This window comes from Cutaneotrichosporon oleaginosum (assembly GCF_008065305.1).
Source record: "Cutaneotrichosporon oleaginosum strain ATCC 20508 chromosome Unknown ATCC20508_contig01, whole genome shotgun sequence".
Taxonomy (NCBI): domain Eukaryota; kingdom Fungi; phylum Basidiomycota; class Tremellomycetes; order Trichosporonales; family Trichosporonaceae; genus Cutaneotrichosporon; species Cutaneotrichosporon oleaginosum.
Genome location: NW_027072170.1, coordinates 3,345,670 through 3,364,099, shown reverse-complemented (window position 1 = coordinate 3,364,099; position 18,430 = coordinate 3,345,670). Strand labels below are relative to the sequence as shown.

At 59.4% G+C, this 18,430-nt stretch overlaps 8 protein-coding genes across 8 annotated transcripts; 5 read left to right on the top strand and 3 right to left on the bottom strand.

Moving 5' to 3' along the window:
* Window positions 1–467: 467 nt before the first annotated feature.
* COLE_01362 (uncharacterized protein) lies at window positions 468–1,551 on the top strand (the record flags this gene model as incomplete). Its single annotated transcript, XM_018421658.2, has 4 exons — window positions 468–558; window positions 596–754; window positions 788–1,099; window positions 1,151–1,551. The coding sequence occupies 4 exons, from the start codon at window positions 468–470 to the stop codon at window positions 1,549–1,551; spliced, it is 963 nt and encodes a 320-aa protein (XP_018282954.1).
* A 241-nt stretch (window positions 1,552–1,792) lies between these two features.
* Window positions 1,793–4,214, top strand: COLE_01361 (uncharacterized protein; the record flags this gene model as incomplete). The annotated part of the gene is made up of 4 exons (XM_018421659.2): window positions 1,793–2,067; window positions 2,103–3,869; window positions 3,905–4,111; window positions 4,145–4,214. The coding sequence occupies 4 exons, from the start codon at window positions 1,793–1,795 to the stop codon at window positions 4,212–4,214; spliced, it is 2,319 nt and encodes a 772-aa protein (XP_018282955.1).
* Window positions 4,215–4,272: 58 nt separating this feature from the next.
* COLE_01360 (uncharacterized protein) lies at window positions 4,273–5,833 on the bottom strand (the record flags this gene model as incomplete). Its single annotated transcript, XM_018421660.2, has 5 exons — window positions 4,273–4,754; window positions 4,789–5,491; window positions 5,525–5,622; window positions 5,656–5,733; window positions 5,770–5,833. The coding sequence occupies 5 exons, from the start codon at window positions 5,831–5,833 to the stop codon at window positions 4,273–4,275; spliced, it is 1,425 nt and encodes a 474-aa protein (XP_018282956.1).
* A 302-nt stretch (window positions 5,834–6,135) lies between these two features.
* COLE_01359 (uncharacterized protein) lies at window positions 6,136–8,859 on the top strand (the record flags this gene model as incomplete). Its single annotated transcript, XM_018421661.2, has 10 exons — window positions 6,136–6,206; window positions 6,239–6,269; window positions 6,301–6,447; window positions 6,485–6,619; window positions 6,656–6,794; window positions 6,835–7,142; window positions 7,178–7,935; window positions 7,972–8,057; window positions 8,095–8,468; window positions 8,506–8,859. 10 exons carry the CDS (start codon window positions 6,136–6,138, stop codon window positions 8,857–8,859), a joined length of 2,403 nt encoding a protein of 800 aa, XP_018282957.1.
* Window positions 8,860–9,118: 259 nt separating this feature from the next.
* On the bottom strand, window positions 9,119–9,760 carry COLE_01358 (uncharacterized protein; the record flags this gene model as incomplete). Its single annotated transcript, XM_018420113.1, has 3 exons — window positions 9,119–9,403; window positions 9,463–9,523; window positions 9,597–9,760. The coding sequence occupies 3 exons, from the start codon at window positions 9,758–9,760 to the stop codon at window positions 9,119–9,121; spliced, it is 510 nt and encodes a 169-aa protein (XP_018282958.1).
* A 518-nt stretch (window positions 9,761–10,278) lies between these two features.
* COLE_01357 (uncharacterized protein) lies at window positions 10,279–12,294 on the top strand (the record flags this gene model as incomplete). The annotated part of the gene is made up of 3 exons (XM_018427096.2): window positions 10,279–10,833; window positions 10,868–11,539; window positions 11,575–12,294. 3 exons carry the CDS (start codon window positions 10,279–10,281, stop codon window positions 12,292–12,294), a joined length of 1,947 nt encoding a protein of 648 aa, XP_018282959.1.
* Window positions 12,295–12,315: 21 nt separating this feature from the next.
* Window positions 12,316–13,402, bottom strand: COLE_01356 (uncharacterized protein; the record flags this gene model as incomplete). The annotated part of the gene is made up of 5 exons (XM_018421662.2): window positions 12,316–12,515; window positions 12,551–12,712; window positions 12,762–13,036; window positions 13,190–13,339; window positions 13,374–13,402. 5 exons carry the CDS (start codon window positions 13,400–13,402, stop codon window positions 12,316–12,318), a joined length of 816 nt encoding a protein of 271 aa, XP_018282960.1.
* A 208-nt stretch (window positions 13,403–13,610) lies between these two features.
* Window positions 13,611–18,383, top strand: COLE_01355 (uncharacterized protein; the record flags this gene model as incomplete). The annotated part of the gene is made up of 14 exons (XM_018421663.2): window positions 13,611–13,805; window positions 13,838–14,081; window positions 14,115–14,873; window positions 14,910–15,002; window positions 15,037–15,498; window positions 15,532–15,961; window positions 16,003–16,161; window positions 16,195–16,543; window positions 16,622–16,901; window positions 17,040–17,302; window positions 17,394–17,556; window positions 17,630–17,768; window positions 17,967–18,094; window positions 18,130–18,383. 14 exons carry the CDS (start codon window positions 13,611–13,613, stop codon window positions 18,381–18,383), a joined length of 3,918 nt encoding a protein of 1,305 aa, XP_018282961.1.
* Between the last annotated feature and the right edge of the window lie 47 nt (window positions 18,384–18,430).

Here is an 18,430-nt window from a genome sequence, read left to right as displayed (position 1 = left end):
TCCTATAGATCAGTTGGGTGGCGGACGACAATAACGGAAGCAATTTCATGCCATTCAGGCTTGGCTCATCCACGACCACCATCTGGCTCGCGCACGTCAGTCAACCACCTCGTCGTCGTCGACATCCACCTTCTTACCCTCTCAAGACTCCGTCAATCATTTTAAGGCCAACAGTCCCATTCGTGCGCCTTGCATTGATTTCCCAGTTCAACACCTTGCCACGCTGGCCAAAGATCATGCGGGCCACGCTGCCGACGGCCTAAGATTCACATACAGCCAGCCCCGGCGCCCTTCGACGCCAGCGAGCTGCGACTCTTTTGACCGACCCAACGCTCGCCTGAGGCCTTAATCACACCTCTAAAATTAATAACATGGTTTATGCTCCGCAAAGGCGCCATGCCGTAGCTTCCGTGAGCCAACTTTCAAGCTGCCAAGCTGTGAGGCAACTTGCGATGGCTGACGTTCAGATGTCAACGACATTACAGGCGCTCGCGTTGGTGCAGCATTTCTATGCGCCCAACATGCTCGTACTCTTGTGTCGCGTCTTCTCCTTAATCCGTGAGCGGGTGTCTGTCAACCGGCCAGCTCATTCCAGACATTAGAGCTCCTCCGGTTATTCAGCCTACGCGCTCTCTATTCTCGTTGTGGTTTATGGTGACGATCACCAACCTAGCTGCCGTCTTCTTCCATGTCATTGGAGACGGGGAAGGAGGGTACGACACTAAAGGGCTCATGCTTGACTTTGTCGGACAAGGTGAATTGCTCCATCATCCTCATCTGACAGCAGCCAACCCCGGCTCCCTCACCCGAGTACTTATACTGGACCTTGTCATCTTCCTCCTGCAGCTCGTAACCCTCATCGTCTGCTACATCGTCAACTACTCCCCGACGCTGCCCAAGTCAGATGTCTTTCCATTTGATGACCTCCTCCTGCCGCCAGAAGCGTCCACCGGGATCAGGACCGAGGCGGACCTCGACGTGGAAAGCGGGGGCCAGCTGCGCCAGCGCCGACACGGAAAAGGACCACGCTACCAGAACCTGGCGACAGACGAGTCTGGGTCATGGCCAGAAGGCGAAGAGGAAGAGCTGCCAGCAATCTGTACGTCCTCCCTTGGGTTCGCCCGCTCTCTGTCCCGGACTGACAACGCAGCGTCGCCGTCCCGCTCACCATCGCGGGCATCGACCCCGATTCGACGCGGGCGCTCCGGAGTCCCACTGGTGTTCAGTATCCCTCTGGGGCATATGTTGAACCTCATTGTCCGGCTACCAGGGCCATCACCAATGAGGGTCGCCTCCGGAGGGACGCCTCTAGCCTCGCCTCCCGCATCGCCGCGTGGCACCCAAGATGAAATGTCGCTGCTCACTACCGCTGTGGCTCAGGCTTCAGTCCAAGGTGGGTCCCAGCTGCCTAACGCAGGCATGGGAGGCAGCGGTAGGCCGCCACTGGAAACGGCAGCTGGCGGCTCTCGAGACGAAGGAAGGCGCACAGAATCGGAAGAGGATGATATGGGTCGTATACCAGGGGATTATTGGACGTCTGGAGCTCGGTAGTCCAGCACGCACATGCATTGTACATGTACATCTATCTTGTGTTCGTACAACGGCTCCTGGGCTCTTGCGCTCCGGGTCATGATGGTGCAACTGGGATGTTCGGCATCTCCAGACGGGCGAACGGAAGCAAAATGTTGGACTGGTGGAAAGTGGAGGAACGTGGTGATCTTCGGCGACGTTGCCATCAGCGACGTTGTCATCAACAAAAGCTCTGGGAAAGCCCTCTAGAGCACTTGACACCATGTCCATCTCGATCCCCATCACCCCCGTTCCGTTCTTCAACCTCGCCGCCCCGGCCACCTACCAGGGCATCGAGGTCGAGTGGGTCCTCGACCCCACTGCCCAGCCCAAGTTCGACGGCTCGTCTGACATTGACACTATCACGGCCAAGCTCGAGGCCAACTCGCCCCGCGATGGACCTGCTCTGCCCGAGCTTCCCGTCAAGTTCCACCGCGACACTCCTTTCCCCGACGTCGCGAAAATTCTTGATGCACTCGACGACTTCCTCGCCTACCGGTTTGTTGAGATTGTCTGTCTTACGCTAACCCCAGCACCTACTTTGGTGGCGCGCAGGTTGGCTACAACGATGCCCTGCTGTGGGGCTTGATCCGCTCAAACAAGTCGGCAGCAGGCTCGGTTAAGATCCCCGGACGCCCCCACCTTGCCCGCTGGTACACGCAGTATGAGACTACCGCACTTCCCAAGGGCATCGCCGAGTCCTTCAACAAGGCCCGCTCCGACATGGACAAGGGCAAGAAGGTCAAGCGCCAGGAGGTCATCGAGGCTGAGCTTCCCAACGCCGTTGAGGGCAAGGTCGTTGTCCGCTTCGCCCCGGAGCCCTCTGGGTACCTTCACATCGGCCACCTCAAGGCCGCAATCCTCAACCGCTTCTTCGCCGACAAGTACAAGGGCAAGTACATCCTTCGTTTTGACGACACGAACCCTTCTAAGGAGGAGGGAGAGTTCGAGGACGCGATCAAGGAGGACCTTGCCATGATCGAGGTCGACTTCGACAAGGTTGTTCACACCTCGGACCACTTTGACAAGATCCGCGAGTACACTGTCCAGCTCATCAAGCAGGGCGACGCGTTCATGGACAACACCGATGCCGAGACTGTCAAGGAGCAGCGCCGGGCTGTTATTGCCTCGAAAAACCGTGATCTTTCGATCGAGGAGAACCTCAAGCTCTTCCAGGACATGTGCGACGGCAAGGCGCCCGAATGGTCGCTCCGCGCTAAGATCGACTACACGCACAAGAACGGCGTGATGCGCGACCCGGTCATCTACCGCGCCGTTGAGGGTTCGCACCACATTACTGGTACCAAGTACAAGGCGTACCCCATGTACGACCTCGCGTGCCCGGTTATCGACCACATTGACGGTGTGACTCATGCCCTCCGTGCCAACGAGTACGCGGCGCGCCACGAGCAGTACGAGTGGTTCATCAAGAAGCTGGGCTTCCCTCACATTGAGATCTTTGACTTCTCGCGTATCGACTTTGTTTACACTGTTCTCTCGAAGCGCAAGCTCAAGTACCTCGTCGAGCGCGGCGTCGTCTCGGGCTGGGCTGACCCGCGCTTCCCCACCGTCCGCGGCATTCGCTCGCGCGGCATGACCGTCAAGGGCCTCAAGGAGTACATTATTGGCCAGGGCGCGTCGCAGCAGCTCCTCCTGCTTGAGTGGGACGGTATCTGGACCGTCAACAAGCGTGTCATCGACCCCATCGCACCCCGCTACTGGGCCATAGCGGAGGACAAGATGGTCCCCGTCAAGGTCGAGGGACGGGACTCGGACGCTGAGACCGTTGAGAAGAAGCCGCTGCACAAGAAGAACCCCGATGTTGGCGAGAAGGACCTCGTGTTCTCCTCTAACCTGATCATGGAGCAGGAGGACGCCAAATCGTTCGGCGACAACGAGGAGATCACGGCTATGGACTGGGGAAATGCCTTCGTTGCTGAGAAGAAGATCAACGACGCCGGCGATGTCGAGGCCGTCACCCTCAAGCTTCATCTCGAGGGCGACTTCAAGAAGACGTCCAAGAAAGTCACGTGGCTTGCTGCGCCGACCAAGGCTCACCCCCTCGTCCCCGTCGTCCTCATTGAGTATGACTACCTCATCACCAAGAAGAAGATGGAGGAGGACGACGACCTCGCCAACATTGTCAACCCCAAGACAGAGTACCGCACGCCCGCGCTCGCGTCGGCCGAGGTTGCCAACCTCAAGAAGTGGGACATCATCCAGTTCGAGCGCAAGGGCTTCTACATCTGCCAGGGCACCAAGGATGCCGAGGGCCGCATGGAGTTCGGCTTCATCCCCGAGTAAGCCTTTGTGGGGTTTCTGAGCTGACATGCAGCGGCCGTCTCGCCACCATTACTCTCAAGGCTGCACCTGCTGCTGGGACACCCAAGGCTGCCGGTGGCTCGAAGGGCTCGTGGGGCAAGCCGGGCACCAAGAAGACTGCTCCTGCTGCCGTCGAGGGCACCAAGGTCAACCTCTCGGAGGCCACCTCGGGCTTTGAGATCCCTGTGAAGACGAGCATGTTCGAGTCGGAGCGCATCTAGTGCGTTGCTCCACTGGCAGTAGCTGACGGCAGCGGCAAGGAGGGCGTCAAGGTCGAGCCCAAGGTGAACATGTTCGCCTCCAAGCCCATCTACGAGAACTAGGATGCTGTTGGCAGTGGAATGTACTAGAGATGCCATGATATGATTACTATGCTACAGTCTATAGCTTGCGGCACGTGTCGCGCCCCTGCGCGATCTGCGCATTGCAGAGCGCAATCTCGAGAGGCATGGACACGAGAGACGCGAAGAGGATGCCTGTTGAGTCTGCGGCGCCGGTCGCGCCAATGCGGAACTCTTTCTCCATCTTCCGCCGCACCTCCTCCGGCGATGAACCATCGCCATCCTCATCGTCACCGCCTTCGTGCCCGACGTGGTAAAATGTGTTAACGTAAGCCGAGCCGCCACACAGCCCTTCTAGGCAGGTGAGGAGGAAGATGGCCGTGATAGACCGGTCGACACCTGTCGCTGGCTCAGGTGCAGGCGGCGTGTATTCCGGCGTGGCGAAAATAAAGGAGCGAGACTGGAGCGCGAGAAGGACGAGAACGAAGAACTGAATGACTGTCGGGACTGGGAGAAGCGCGCGCGGGATGGGCGGGAGGCCGAGAGACAAGCTTGAGCGCGAGATGAACACGAAGCTCTGATCTGTTGTCAGCTTCGGTGGAGAATGGGAACTGACAGGTGAGGCTCCAGAAGGGATAATAATCGCGCGGACTCTTGAACAGAAGCGACCACGGGCCGTGGATAGGCAGCGGAAAGACGAGGGTAGGCGCAACGCCGGAGTTGATGACGTACTCCTCAATGTACACAAAGCAGAGCGGGACCATGTACCGGAGCACGAGGGGCTTAAAGAGCTCCCACTTATCGGCTGGCGAAAGATACACCTTCGGAGCGTGTCGTCCGAAGGCGTCGGGCGGAGGTCGAGCTTCACCCTGCATCTCCTCCTCATCTTCGCCGGTGGCAAGGGGCTGGTACGCCGGTGTAGTGGCCAGGTCACTCCAGCTAGGCAGCACGAACTTGTAAGTAAGCGGAAAGAAGAGGGGAAGCGCGGAGGATATGCCGAGTCCCTTGCGGACCCCGAGGCCGCGAAGGAGCCACCACAGTGCGGCGCCCGCGACGCCCGCGAAACCGGTCCCAGACGACCAGGCGCCGACGGCGGTCTTGGAAGCCTGTCGTGTCGGCAAGGTGGTGGTGAGCTGAAGGAAGGTGAGCTCGCCCAGCCCACTCGAGAATGACGCCAGTGCGATACCAAACAGTCGTCCGTGTACCGTCGGGGAGAGCGCCACAATCAGGATGCCACTGAAGCTAATTGCGGTGCAGAAGCCGACGCGACGACGGTACTGAATCTCGCCAGTTGAGATGAGCGGCCAGCACACTTTGGCCTGTTGTCAGCTCTTTCAGCTGGCTCATCGCACGATAAGGGCAGGGAAGATGTTAAAGAATGCGACAATGCCCTTGGGCGTGGTCGCCGGCACGAGATCTAGCGCGGCGCTGAGGATGATCACGTATAGCACTGCGTCAGATTTTACCCGTTGAGCTCGCTTACCATTGTTCAGCAACCCGAATGTCATGAACGCTGCGAAGAGACGGCGGCGGGTACCCGCCGACGCCGGCCGGTCGTTCGCTACGGTCATGACTGGCGTAGACGGCGGTTACTCACCGTCGATGAATGCGTCCACCTCATCGTCCTCTGTCAGGAAGGGGCGGTGGGGCGTCATGGGCATGCGGGCGCTGAGAACTTGGAGCTCGTAGGGCGACACTGTGAAGGTCCAAGGCGCCCAGTCGAGTGCCTCGGACGCGCAGATCAAGAAGATGTAACAGCTAGTTGGCAGGTGGAACAACTCGTCGACTGGCCACCTCCACTTCGAGCGGGAGTAGTATCTGGGGGGAATGGTTAAGGCTCTCTACGTCACATTGCGGGGTAAGGGCGAAACCGATGATCAAGCTGAGGAAGGTGCGAGCGCAACTCGAACAACACTCTCACGACACTCTCACTCTCACTCTCCGTCGTCTCGCCACTCTCAACATGGTTTGCGGGCACATTGAGCAGCTCGCCAATACTCTCAGACCTCCGAACCCCTCACAGCAGGTCCACCGGTGAGCTGATTTCTTGGCACAACTGACACCAGTGAGGAATGCACGCTCTGCTTCGACGGCCAGGTACGCCCTTGCTCGGCGCGACTAACCGTAGGATGACCCGGCTGGCGTATTGGTTTGTCTACAGTGCTTTAACGGGGGGTGCTCCAGCGAGCGCCGGCACGCGTATCTTCACTCGCAGAAGCGCGATCACCCACTCGGCGTCGTGATTAAGCGCACTCGCAAGGAGCAGAAGCAACGCGTAAGCACAGCCAACAGCTCCGGAAGACTGACCCCAGCCGGACAGCGAGCCTCCTCTCAAGAAGCTCGCGATCTCCGCGCCAAGTGACGACGAGCTCTACGACTTCACTACGAGCCTGCGCTGCTTCGCGTGCTCGCCTGTCGGCGAGGCCGTCCACTCTGACCACCCAAATGTGAATAGAGGCGAGGTCTTGTTCAGCTGACCGTAGGTTACCGCCACGATCAACGGTATAATGAAAGCGCTTTCGTCGGCGCAGCAGAGTGAAGTTAAGGCGTGGGAGGAGGAGATTATACCTTGCGAGCACTCCCTCACTTTTCAGCAGGAACCACTTATCGTCCCCGGTGAAGGTGAGCTCGTTGGAAGTAGGAACACCTCAGCTCATCGCAGTTTCGCAGCAGTGCACCGAGTGCGACCTCACGTCTAACCTTTGGCTGTGCCTGACTTGCGGCTTTGTCAACTGCGGTCGTCAGCAGTACGGCGGCATCGGCGGCAATGGGCATGCGCTTCAGCACTTCCACGACACAGGACACGCCCTTGGCGTCAAGCTCGGCACCATCACACCCGAGGGCGGTGGTGATATTTACTGCTACTCGTGCGACGACGCTAAGGTCGACCCCGACCTCGCTCTCCATCTCTCAACTTTCGGCGTCAACATGCTTAGTCAAGCCAAAACCGAGAAGTCGATGACTGAGTTGGTGAGTTGGGGAACACGCAGCGTAACTAATATCAGCAACTCGAGCATAATTTGAAGTTTGACTTCTCCATGACGGGTGACGACGGCAACGAGCTTCAGCCTGTCTTTGGCAAGGCTCTCACTGGGTTGAAGAACCTAGGTAACAGCTGTTACATGGCGTCCGTCATGCAGGTCCTCTTCTCCCTGCCCGCCTTCCGCGAACGCTATTTCACTGAACAAGGGCAACACCACCTCCAGACATGTGAAAACCCACTGCCCGCCGACTGTCTGGAGTGCCAGATGCTCAAGCTTGTCGATGGCCTTCTGTCCGGGCGCTACTCGGTGCCAGCTCGCGCTCCTCCTGTCGCCAACAGCGAGTTCGAGCTCCCTGAACAGCCCAAGTTCCAAGAAGGGATCCGCCCGGCGCAGTTCAAAGCGCTTATTGGCAAGGGTCACGAGGAGTTTTCGACGATGCGTCAGCAGGACTCGGAGGAGTTCTTGCAGCACCTGCTCGACCGCTTGCGCGCCGAGGCTCAGCGACAGGGCCAAAATGCGGCGCTCGAGGCAACTGAGAACTTCCGCTTTGGGATGGAACAGCGACTCCAGTGCGACGAGTGCCGCAAAGTTGGGTACAAAGTCGATGCTGTTGACCTTGCTTCTCTTCCTGTGGAGGCGGTCGAGCAGGGGGTCGACGAGAGCGGCAAGAAACTGTTCAAGCCAGTGACTCTCGAGTCGTGCATCGACGTGTTTTGTGCCCCTGAGGAGCTCACCGATTATGCGTGCAGCAGCTGTAACAAGAAGGTTCGCGCGGAGAAGTAGGTTCATATGACTCGGGCTTCGCTGACAGCCAGGACCACCAAGTTCTCGACATATCCCGATTTCCTAGTCTTCCACATGAAGAAGTTCCAACTCGTCAACTGGATGCCCACGAAACTTGGTCAGTTCATGAGTCTGCTCTATGTGCTGACCGGCAGACATCCCCGTACAGGTGCCCGACGAGCTTAACCTCGACAAATATCAGGGAAAAGGTCGCCAGCCGGGGGAAGCCGAGTTGGACGTTGAGGCTGCTGCTGCCCAGCCCGAGTTTGATGCCACCGCCATGGCGCAGCTCGAAGGGATGGGCTTCCCCACGATCCGCTGCCAGAAGGCACTTCTCGCGACAGGTAACTCAGGCGCCGAGGTTGCCATGAACTGGCTCTTCGAGCACATGGAAGACCCAGACATCGACACGCCCATCAAGCCCGCCGGCACTGCCGCCAGTGGTCCCGAGCCTTCCGCGGAGCAGATCTCCATGCTTTCGGAGATGGGGTTTACACCTGCCCAGGCGCGCAAGGCTCTGCGCGAGACTGTGAGTTCGTCGAGAAGCCCGTGGCTGACGCGCCCAGGGCGGAAGCGCAGACGCTGCTGTGGAGTGGCTCTTCTCCCACCCCGATGATATGGGTGAGGAAGTCGCGCCCTCTATCCCGGCTGCTGGGGCTACTTCAGCCCCCAAGGTCGGCGGGTCAACTAATCTCCCCGCGAATTACCGTCTCAAAGCCTTCATTTCTCACAAGGGGCCATCAGTGCACTCGGGACACTACGTTGCGACGATCCGCCAGCCGCAGGCTGGCATTCCGGGCTCTTCGGAGCCGCGGGATGAATGGGTGCTTTTCAACGACGAGAAGGTTGCGCGCGCAGCAGCACACGGTGGCGAGGAGATGCGCTCCCTCGCGTACCTGTACCTTTACGAGCGCGTGTAAATTATGCGCGTCTCGCTGATTTTATCTCCGACTCTGATGATGATACATAGCATGGCGATGTGTGCATGGTGATTGTACAGTGTGATGAAAGTTAACGTATGCCGTCGTACATGCGGAAGCGCAAGCTCTTGAACCCTCGCGACCTGTCCTGACCGAGCTCGACAAGCGCCGGGCCGTCTGGGAGACCTTCGTGCAGTCCAAGTTCGTCAGTTCCCGTGGTGACGGGTCTGGAATTAGCCCTATCACGCAATGAGTATGCTCACTCAGCCGGACCAAACACTTTAAGACCCCTCACGTGCGTGTCCTTGCCGTTCATGTGATTAGCGACAATGACAATGCGGAGATGTTGTGCAGGGATGGGCGGACCTTCGATGGTGCCATCCGCATCCATCGGCCGCAGTGGAATGACGATCCACCCGTCTGGTTTGTGAAACTCAGTGTGCCGCACCTCCTGGAGGTCGTGCACACCTGTACCCGCGCGAATAGAAAGGCGTGACGGTGTATAGCTGTCGTCTTTGCGATGACTTGTGAGGAGGGCGATGGACTAGGTGTGAGCGGGCGAGTCCCGGGGGGATAGGAAGAGGAGGTGATGGGGGAACGCACAGAAATGAAGACTCTCTTGGGGAACGAGAGGTCGATAGTGTGTGGCTGAGGACCTTCTGATCTGACGTCAGCCATGAAGTCCTCGCCTTCTCGAGGACCGAGCCGCTGAGAATGCGCGTGCATGATGGACTCACTGCCAGAACGTCCCGTCGTTGTCGTCGCGCAGGTTGTCTACGCCGAAGCCGTACTTGTGGCTCGAGACGGACCACTGCGCGAGCCTTCCAAGCTCTGGACGGGTCGGAGCAATGGCAGATGCAAGGTCGGGCACTCCGTGGGTTGGCTCGTCGTCCTCGTCCATGTTGATGCGGAGGATGTAAACAAAGGGCAGTCACGGAGCTGGTTGACAGCGGGAGTAGTCATGGGATTAGGAACGGGGATTAGAATAGGCGGGATACGGTCATAATGACGTCGGCATTGCTATGCCGATGATTGCCGTGTGGCGACTCTCCACTCCTCGAGTAGGGGTTACTGCCCAGCCCATTTCTTGACTCGCGTGACTCGGCCCACTCTCGTTTGTGACTCCAACTCAACACATGATTTCGAGGAAAGCACGATGAACCCCTCAAGGTAAGATCAGATCGCTGCAGTGTAGAGCTTACCCAGATCACGCCCCTTCACAGGCGACTACAACTACCATGTCGCGCCGAGTGACGATGGTAGCATCTACGAGCTGCCCGTCCTCGAGGGTGACTTTACGCTGCGCGCCGTCATAGTCGGACTGGGCGTTGGCGTGGTGCTGTGCATGACAAACATCTACTTCGGCCTGCAGACTGGTGCGTTTCACGCACCTCGCCGCTGACTCCAGGTTGGGTCTCGATGATGTCGCTGCAGTCCGCGCTGCTGGGGTTTGCGATCTTCAAGCTTCCCTCCGTCCTCCCGCGCTTCTTCCCCGCATCCCGCCCCTTGACACCGCAGGAAAACGTCGTGCTTCAGACCACCGCCGTTGCCACTGGTACCATGCCCCTCGCTGCTGGGCTGGTGGGCATCATCCCTGCGCTAGGTATGATGACTCCGGAAATCGACGGACGCGAGCCCATCGTCCTCAGCTACGTCCACCTTGTCATCTGGTGTCTCGCTGTCGCATTCTTCGGCGTCTTCCTCGCCGTTCCCCTCCGTCGCCAGGTGATCATCAAGGAGAAGCTTGTGTTCCCATCGGGCACCGCGACCGCGCAGCTCATCGCCCTTCTCCATCGCGCCCCGCCAATCCAAGGCATCTCGGCGGCCGCCGTGACTACGCCAGCTGGTGGACGGTATGAGCGCATTCGAACGAGCATGGACGGCGATGACGAGCCGGACAAGGACGGTGATGCCATCTCGGGAGCAGGCTGGCGGGCACTGGGCTGGAGCTTTGCCGCCAGTGGCACCATCACCGTGAGCTGCGGCTTCGTGTTTTCGCTAACGCCAGGTGCTATCCTTCATGTTTCCTGTGACCTTCGCGCTGCCGATCTTTGACATCCTGTCCTTGCCGTTTGGCACCAGTCTGGCGGCCAATTGGATGTGGTGGTTCACGCCCTCACTCTCGTACATTGGCCAGGGCATCATCATGGGCTTCCCCGTCACGGTTTCGATGAACGTGGGCATGTTTGTGGGGTGGGCCGTGCTCTCCCCACTGGCCAAGAAGAGTGGCTGGGCTCCCGGCCGCGTGAGCAGCAGCACGGACGGCGCGCGCGGCTGGATCCTCTGGGTCGCGCTCGCGATCATGATTGCCGAGAGCGTCATCTCCCTCGCGCCCATTACGGTGCAGTACGCGCGCGGGTTGTGGGAACGCCGAGAGGCGGCTGAGGCGCGCGCTCACGTGTTCACGACTCCGGACTCGCCTGATGAGGCTGCAGAGCGCGACGGATACATGGACATGCCGGAGGATGATGAGCCCGAGAACGAACCTCCTGAGCGCCTCGTGCCCGGCAGCTGGGTCAGCTTCGGGCTTATGGGAAGCGGCGTCCTCGGCGTCTGGGGCGTGTGGTACGTCTTTGGATCGGATGGGATCCACCCGTGGGCCACGGCACTGGGACTGGTTTTGGCTTCCGTCCTCGCGCTGATTGGCGTGCGAGCCCTCGGCGAGACGGACATCAACCCTGTGCGTACTGATATGATACGGTCAGCTGACGCCAGGTGTCGGGCATCGGCAAGATCTCGCAGCTCCTCTTTGCGGTGCTGCAGCCTGGCAACGTCGTGGCAAATGTGATCGCTGGCGGCGTGGCCGAGGCTGGTGCCCAGCAGGCGGGAGACCTCATGCAGGACCTCAAGACTGGACACCTGCTGCGCGCGTCTCCGCGCTCTCAGTTTTACGGACAGATGATCGGTTCTCTCGCCTCCGTGTTCGTCAGCACGGCTGGCTACAAGTTCTACACGTCGGTGTACACTATCCCGGGACCAGAGTTCGCTGTCCCCTCGGCCGGGGTTTGGCTTAACCTCGCACGTCTGCTCAACAACGGCCATCTGCCCGACCACGTCGTGCCGTTCATGATCATGTTTGGAGGAGCATTCAGCCTCATCGCTGTCGCGAAGATCATGCTTGCGCGCTCACCCAATCCTACTATCGCTGCCGCCGTTAGTACATTGCCATCAGGTATCGCCTTCGCCATCGGTTTCCTCAACTCGCCAAGCTTCTCCCTCGCTCGCCTCATCGGTGGCTACATTGCCTACCGCACCGCGCGGAATACGCGCACTGGCGAGACCCCACTCTTCGCTATTGTTGTGGCCAGCGGCTTTGTGCTGGGCGAGGGTGTGCTCAGCATCTTGAATCTCACGCTCGCCAGCCGGGGGTATAAAGCGCTCAGCTGCTTTGGGTGTAATCTAGGCGGTGGGGGATACTGCACGGGCGGATGTTAGATCTGATAGTCATTCTATGCATTAGAGCTTGCCCCAGCGGCGCAGGACGCGGTCCTCGACCCCGTCCCCGACCCAAGTGTACAGCCCGTCCGATATGGCGAGGTTCTCAACCTCCGCTTTGTACAGCTTCTTGAAATCTGGCGCAGCAGGGCCAACAGTGGGCGGCCCACCGGCGCCGCTGAGCATTGCCATGGCGTTGCTGTCGCGTGCGTCAGTCGCGGCTGCCGTCAGCGTTGCAGTGTGGGCAAAAACTCACAGTTCTCTTGGCCGAGGATAAGCTTGAACACTCCGTTCAGGCCAAACAGGTTAAGGAAGTACCACGAGAGAGCGGAGACCCAGCGCACATCAAGGTCAGGCATGGCAATGTCACGCGCAAACAGGCTCTTGAAGCCGAGCGTGAGGGGAAAGGGAAGTTTGACTGGAGTGAGCATTATGTCGCCCACATCGCTGTTTGGGGATGAACGCACTCAGGATGTACCCCGAGAAGAAGACGTTGATATATTGCATGATGAGCATGTTGGGCACCATCATAACGGCCTGCTTCTTCAGGCCATCCATCATCGAGTCCATGTTTCCGGGGTCGAATGGGTTCTGGGGGCCGTCCGTCTCCACCTCCGGCTTGAGGTACTCGCCCGCCGCCAGGGATTGCGCCGTGCTGCTCGAGAGGGCGTGGTACTGCTCGGGGTGAAGGGGGGAAAGAGGGGCAGACTGGCGAAGGAGCTGCGCTCGGCCGAGTCCGCGTCTGGCGTAAGCGATCGAACAAAGAGTGGGCATATCGAGACAGGCGAGTGTAGCTCGGAGGACTGTCTGAGAGTGGTCAAGCACGAGAGGAAGGTCACCCAAGGGGGCGAATCTTATCTCATAACGGCCCGCCTTTCTTCCCAAGAACACTCACTGCTCGCGCACCGCCACCTTGGGCTGCTTCTGCGGCGATCCCGTCATGAGCACGGTCACGTAGTGTCGCAGGATACCGACGAGCACCATGATCGCGGTGATGGGCACAAGCACCCAGTCACGGATCGATGGGTCGAGGTAGAGGTTTTGTCTGCGTCAGTGACGTATCGTTGTAAGCGGCGTACTCTCTGACAGTCGACATGACGGCGGACATGGTGTCGACGAGGTGGAGATGAGCGAGTTCGGCGATGAGACGCGCGCCGACTTGGGTGACACCTCGCGCCTCGCGCCGACGTCAGCAGTTGGGATAGCGGGATCAAACCTCTTAAGCAATTCCACTTATCTCCAGGCACGACGCAAATATGGAAGTTCCGTAATTTCCGCACCACCAGACTTGCACTCCCAACAATCACTTTCAATTAATGCGCAGCCTCACCCCCACAACAGTGCAGGTTGCTAGTGTCGCCGCGTCGTCGCCCGGAAGGCGCGGTGCGGCGATTGCCGTCGACCCCGAGAGCGGGAACGTGTATGCCGCCGTCGAGCGGATTGAGGAGGGCGAGGTGCACGTCGAGATTGTGTCCCTCAAGGGCCTCGAGGATGGAGGCGCGTTTGCCGACGTGAGCCATGATAGGGAGGAGCTGACGCTTAGGTTGTCGCGTCGTTCTCGTCGCCCGTTCTGGCACCATTTAAATGGGACGGGCCACAGACACTAAGCCTGCAATATTTCGCGGACGACCGCAGTGTTATTGTGCTCCTCGCCGGAGGAGACATTGCAGTGATCCAGCTTGAGGATCCCGCGGTGGGCGTTCTGGCTGAGGTTGTGGGAAGCGTAGACAGTGGCATCAAGGCTGCAGCGTGGAGTCCAGACGATGAACAGCTCGTGCTAGTCACCGGTAAGCCAACTGGGCGGAATAATCTGACGGAAGGCGAGGACAACCTGGTGTGCATGACGCGATCTTTCGACACCATCTACGAGGGCCCGCTACGCAGCGATGACTTTGGCGAGGACAAGCTCATCAATGTCGGTTGGGGAAGCGAGGGGACGCAGTTCCACGGCTCGCTGGGGAAGAAGGCGTTGCTGGCGGCGCAAGAATCGTCGAAGGCGCCCAAGCCGAAGGCCTTCTCTCATCCGACCGACGACGGTCTGCCGCGTATCACATTCAAGGGTGACGCGAGTTACCTTGCCGTATCCTCTCTCGACCCTTACCCGTCTGGCGGCGCGCGCCGGCAGGTGCGAGTGTATTCACGCGACGCAGCGTCGGGCTTCGCGCCGCGGTTGAGCGCAACGAGCGAGGCGCTTGCCGGCCTGGAAGCGCCAGTTGCTTGGCGGCCGGTCGGGAACGTTATCGCGGGCCTCGTGCGGTATGGCTACGAGGGCGGTGGCGAGGGGCGGAAGGGAAGGTGGGACGTCGCTATGCTCGAGCGCAACGGTCTGCGGCACGGCGGCTTCGAGCTGCGCGAGGCTGAGAGCTCATGGGAGGGAGCACATGTTGTCGACATGATGTGGAACGCCGAAAGCGATGTGCTCGCCATTTGGCTGCGCCGAAGTGAAGCCGACGTGGTGCAGCTCTGGACGATGAAGAACTACCACTACTATCTTAAACAGGAGATTCCAAGCCCACGTCGCTTCGTTGCTGTTCGCTGGCATCCTGAGGCGCCCATGTCGCTTTATCTTATTGGCGAGCGTAAGCTGGCTTCTCTGGCATCGTAGCTGACGACAGACCATGTGCAGGTGAGGTCTTTCGTGTGGGACACATACACGGCTCGCCTTTCCATGCCAGAGGACACAGCGACGGTCGCTGTTGTCGATGGAGGTGAGCGCCTGAGTTCTGCAGTGGCTGACATCAGATCGCCTTCTAATCACGCCTTTCCGTACCCAGAATACGCCCCCGCCCATGTCATCGTACACGCTTTCCCTCCCTACGCAAGTGGTACATGTCAGCATGTCACCTTCTGAGGACGCCTTGGCCGTGCTCATGACCTCCGGTGTAGTGCAGGTCTGGGATCTCGCCACCTCGCTTCCTGAGGCCGGGGCATCCCGGCTACGCGCTGGCGGCAAGGTGTCAGCACCCAAATTGCGGTGGGAGCGCAGCCTAGCTCCGGATGGCGAGTTTGCACCCAAGCAAGTCGCACTCGGTGGAGATGGCACCGTCGCCGCACTTTTCTGGGGTAACGGGCCGGACGGTGCGGTGCTGCGCACAGCGGACGCGAATGAGGCAGGAATGAGTGTGCTGCACGACACCGATTGGGTGCTATGGGACCGCGAGGCAGGCTTTGTGGTTGTCGACCGCGACGGCATTCTGCGCAGTGGTAAGACAAACAACGTAGAGAAGCTGAATGTAGTGGACGAAGCACAGGGCGTACATGTGACGCTGTGCCGCCCAGCGGCCCTGGCGATCTCAGCGGAGACCCGCCTCGTCTTTGCACTTTCGGACAGCGGGCGGCTGCATGCGGGGTCTCTTGCCCAGCGCGACTCCGTCCTTCTCGCATCTGGAGTGACCTCGTTTACCCTGACCCCTGACTTTTGCATCTTCACCACCACGCAGCGCAGCTACTATGCGCCGCTGTTTGCTGTGGAGGCTGTTCTGGCGGGGGAAAGCCTTGAGAGCGTCAAGGAGCGGGAGTGGGACGAGCGCCGGGTTGAGCGAGGCGCTCTCGTAGTCGCAGCTTGCCCAAGCAATATGGCCCTCGTCCTCCAGATGCCCCGTGGTAACCTCGAGACTGTGTATCCCCGCCCACTTGTACTTGCAGTCGTGCGGAGAGATATTCTTGCGTGAGTTCAACCGAGCGAAGGCTAGCAGAGCTTACACTCAGAGGCGCATACCGGTCCGCGTTCCTTACCTGCCGTAAGCACAGGCTCGACTTAAACATCCTGTACGACCTCGACCCCCAGCGGTTGATGGATGCGCTCCCCCAGTTTGTTGAGCAGATTCCAGAGCCTGAGTTCCTGAATCTCTTCGTGTCTCAATTGAAGTAAGTTATTCGCTGGCCAGAATCTGACAGCAGCTCTGATGACACCTCCATTGTCCTGTACAAGGACTTGAAGCGTGATGCAGGCCGCGCCCCTGTCCCCACCACCAAGGTGAACGACGTGTGCGACGCGCTCCGGGTCCTCGTGGAGTCCGACACGGTCAAGTATGTCGAGACAATTCTCACAACGCACGTATGCAAACAGCCGCCCGACTACGAGGCTGGACTTCGTGTGCTACTGCACGTGCAGAAAGAACATCCTGAAATTGCGCAAGAGGCGATCAAGTATATTATCTTCCTCAGCAACGTCAATCAGCTGTTCGACGTTGCTCTGGGCATGTACGATTTCCAGCTCGTACTCATGGTTGCGCAGTACTCGCAGAAGGTGAGCTCTGCCTCTGGAGCCACGGCTGAAGCGCGCGTGGCCGAAATTAGACTGAGTACGGCCGAACGCTGACATCAGGACCCGAAGGAGTACCTTCCATTTCTGCGCGAGTTGCGTGCACTGGATAAGCACGAGCAGCGCTTCCGCATTGACGATCACCTGGGTCGCCGCGAAAGCGCATTGCGCAATCTCCACGCGGCGGGATCGTCGCGCTTCGATGATGCCGCCTCGTACTTGTCACGATACGAACTTTGGGATGAGGCATTCCGTCTTTACAATGCCGAGGAGCTACGCACGGTACAAGACCTGTACGGTGATTACCTGTATGACAGACGCGAGTTCCATGATGCGGCCATCTGTGAGTGCCTGAGGTCATGGGGCGGCGTTGGTGAAGATCGAAAGGCGATCCTACGAAAGCCGGAACAGCGTTTGATTCTTCTGCGCCGGAACGCCCTACTTGACATCGCGGTGTCTTGTGGACAACACTGACGCCCAGCATATGCACTTGGAGGAAAGCGCGAGAAAGCCCTCAAAGCGTACGAGAAGGCGCACGCTTGGCGGGAGCTATTTACGCTAGCGCGCGAACTTGACACGCCCCCCGACGCCATTGCCTCAATGGTGGAACGCGTGTCCGACTATCTCGCCTCTAGAGGACGGCATGCCGAAGCAGGTCAGGTGCTCATTGATTACGCGGAGGATGTGGACGGCGCTGTGGAGGTGTTGTGCCGAGGTGCAGAGTTTGCGGAGGCTTATCGTCATGTGAGTGGATCCGGGACATGCGCGATTTGCCTGCCAGATACGCGGTTACGGTTTTTGCGACAATTCCATTGCGGAGTCTGATTAACGCCAGGCGTCGCGTCATGCGCGTCCGGACCTCGTTGACGACGTCATTACCCCTGCCCTTGAAGAGGCGCAGGAGGCGCTCGTTGAAACACTTGAGGAGATGGACGAGCAGCTAGACAAGGAACTGCGGCGTCTTGATGAACTGCGGAACATCCGTCGAACAGATCCTGGTGAGTAACGCGGTCTGGACCAGCAGTTTGCTCGGGCGGTGGATCTCGTAACGGGGGAAGCTGACGCACGCAGACGAGTTTTATCTTGTGGAGAATGATGTGGAGCTGGAAAACGTGGATGTGGCAACCAACGCGACGACCGTCGCAACGGCGTTCACGCGGTATACTGTTGCTCCAACGACGGCGTTCTCGCAGTCGACCCGCATGACTGGGTGAGTTGCGAGGGAATGCTCCGCGTCTGTTGCGCGCCTGGGACTGGCATGAGCGATTTTCAAGGAATGCGCCCTTGAGGCGAGACGAGTGTAGAGCAGATCATGAGGCTCGGCCATCGGCCTCAAGAGATCAGAGAGCCGTGGTCCGCGTGGTGGACTGTTCCCCCGCAGCACGCGCCATGACCTAGCTGACAGCAGGCAAACGACGCGCTCGAAGAACCGGCCGTCGAAGAAGCGCCAAGCGGGACGCAAGGGAACGGTGGACGAGTACGACTACCTGGTGGCAAGCATAGGACGTCTTGTCAAGCGTGTCGACGACAAGAGCGGTACGTCTGGGAGCGCCCGCAAAGCTGACGAACAGGCGAAGCGTTGTCCCTGTTGCGCCCTTTAGCTACGTCGCCTCACCGCGACCTGGCATCTGCCCTGCAGAACACTGTCGTGACGCTGCGCGCAAAGCTGGCGCGTGCACTGGACAACGCGTGGTCTGACCGCGAGACCATCCTCGAAGGTGTAGAGACGTCGGGGGGCAACGGGCTGGGCGGCAATGCCACGGCGGCGCGGGCGCTGGAGCGCCCGATCGTGGCGCCTTGGAAGGGGCTTGCCAGGTTGGTGTAGAGTGATAGAGGATCTCTGCGTTGGCACCGGTCACCAGATGGCGAGGA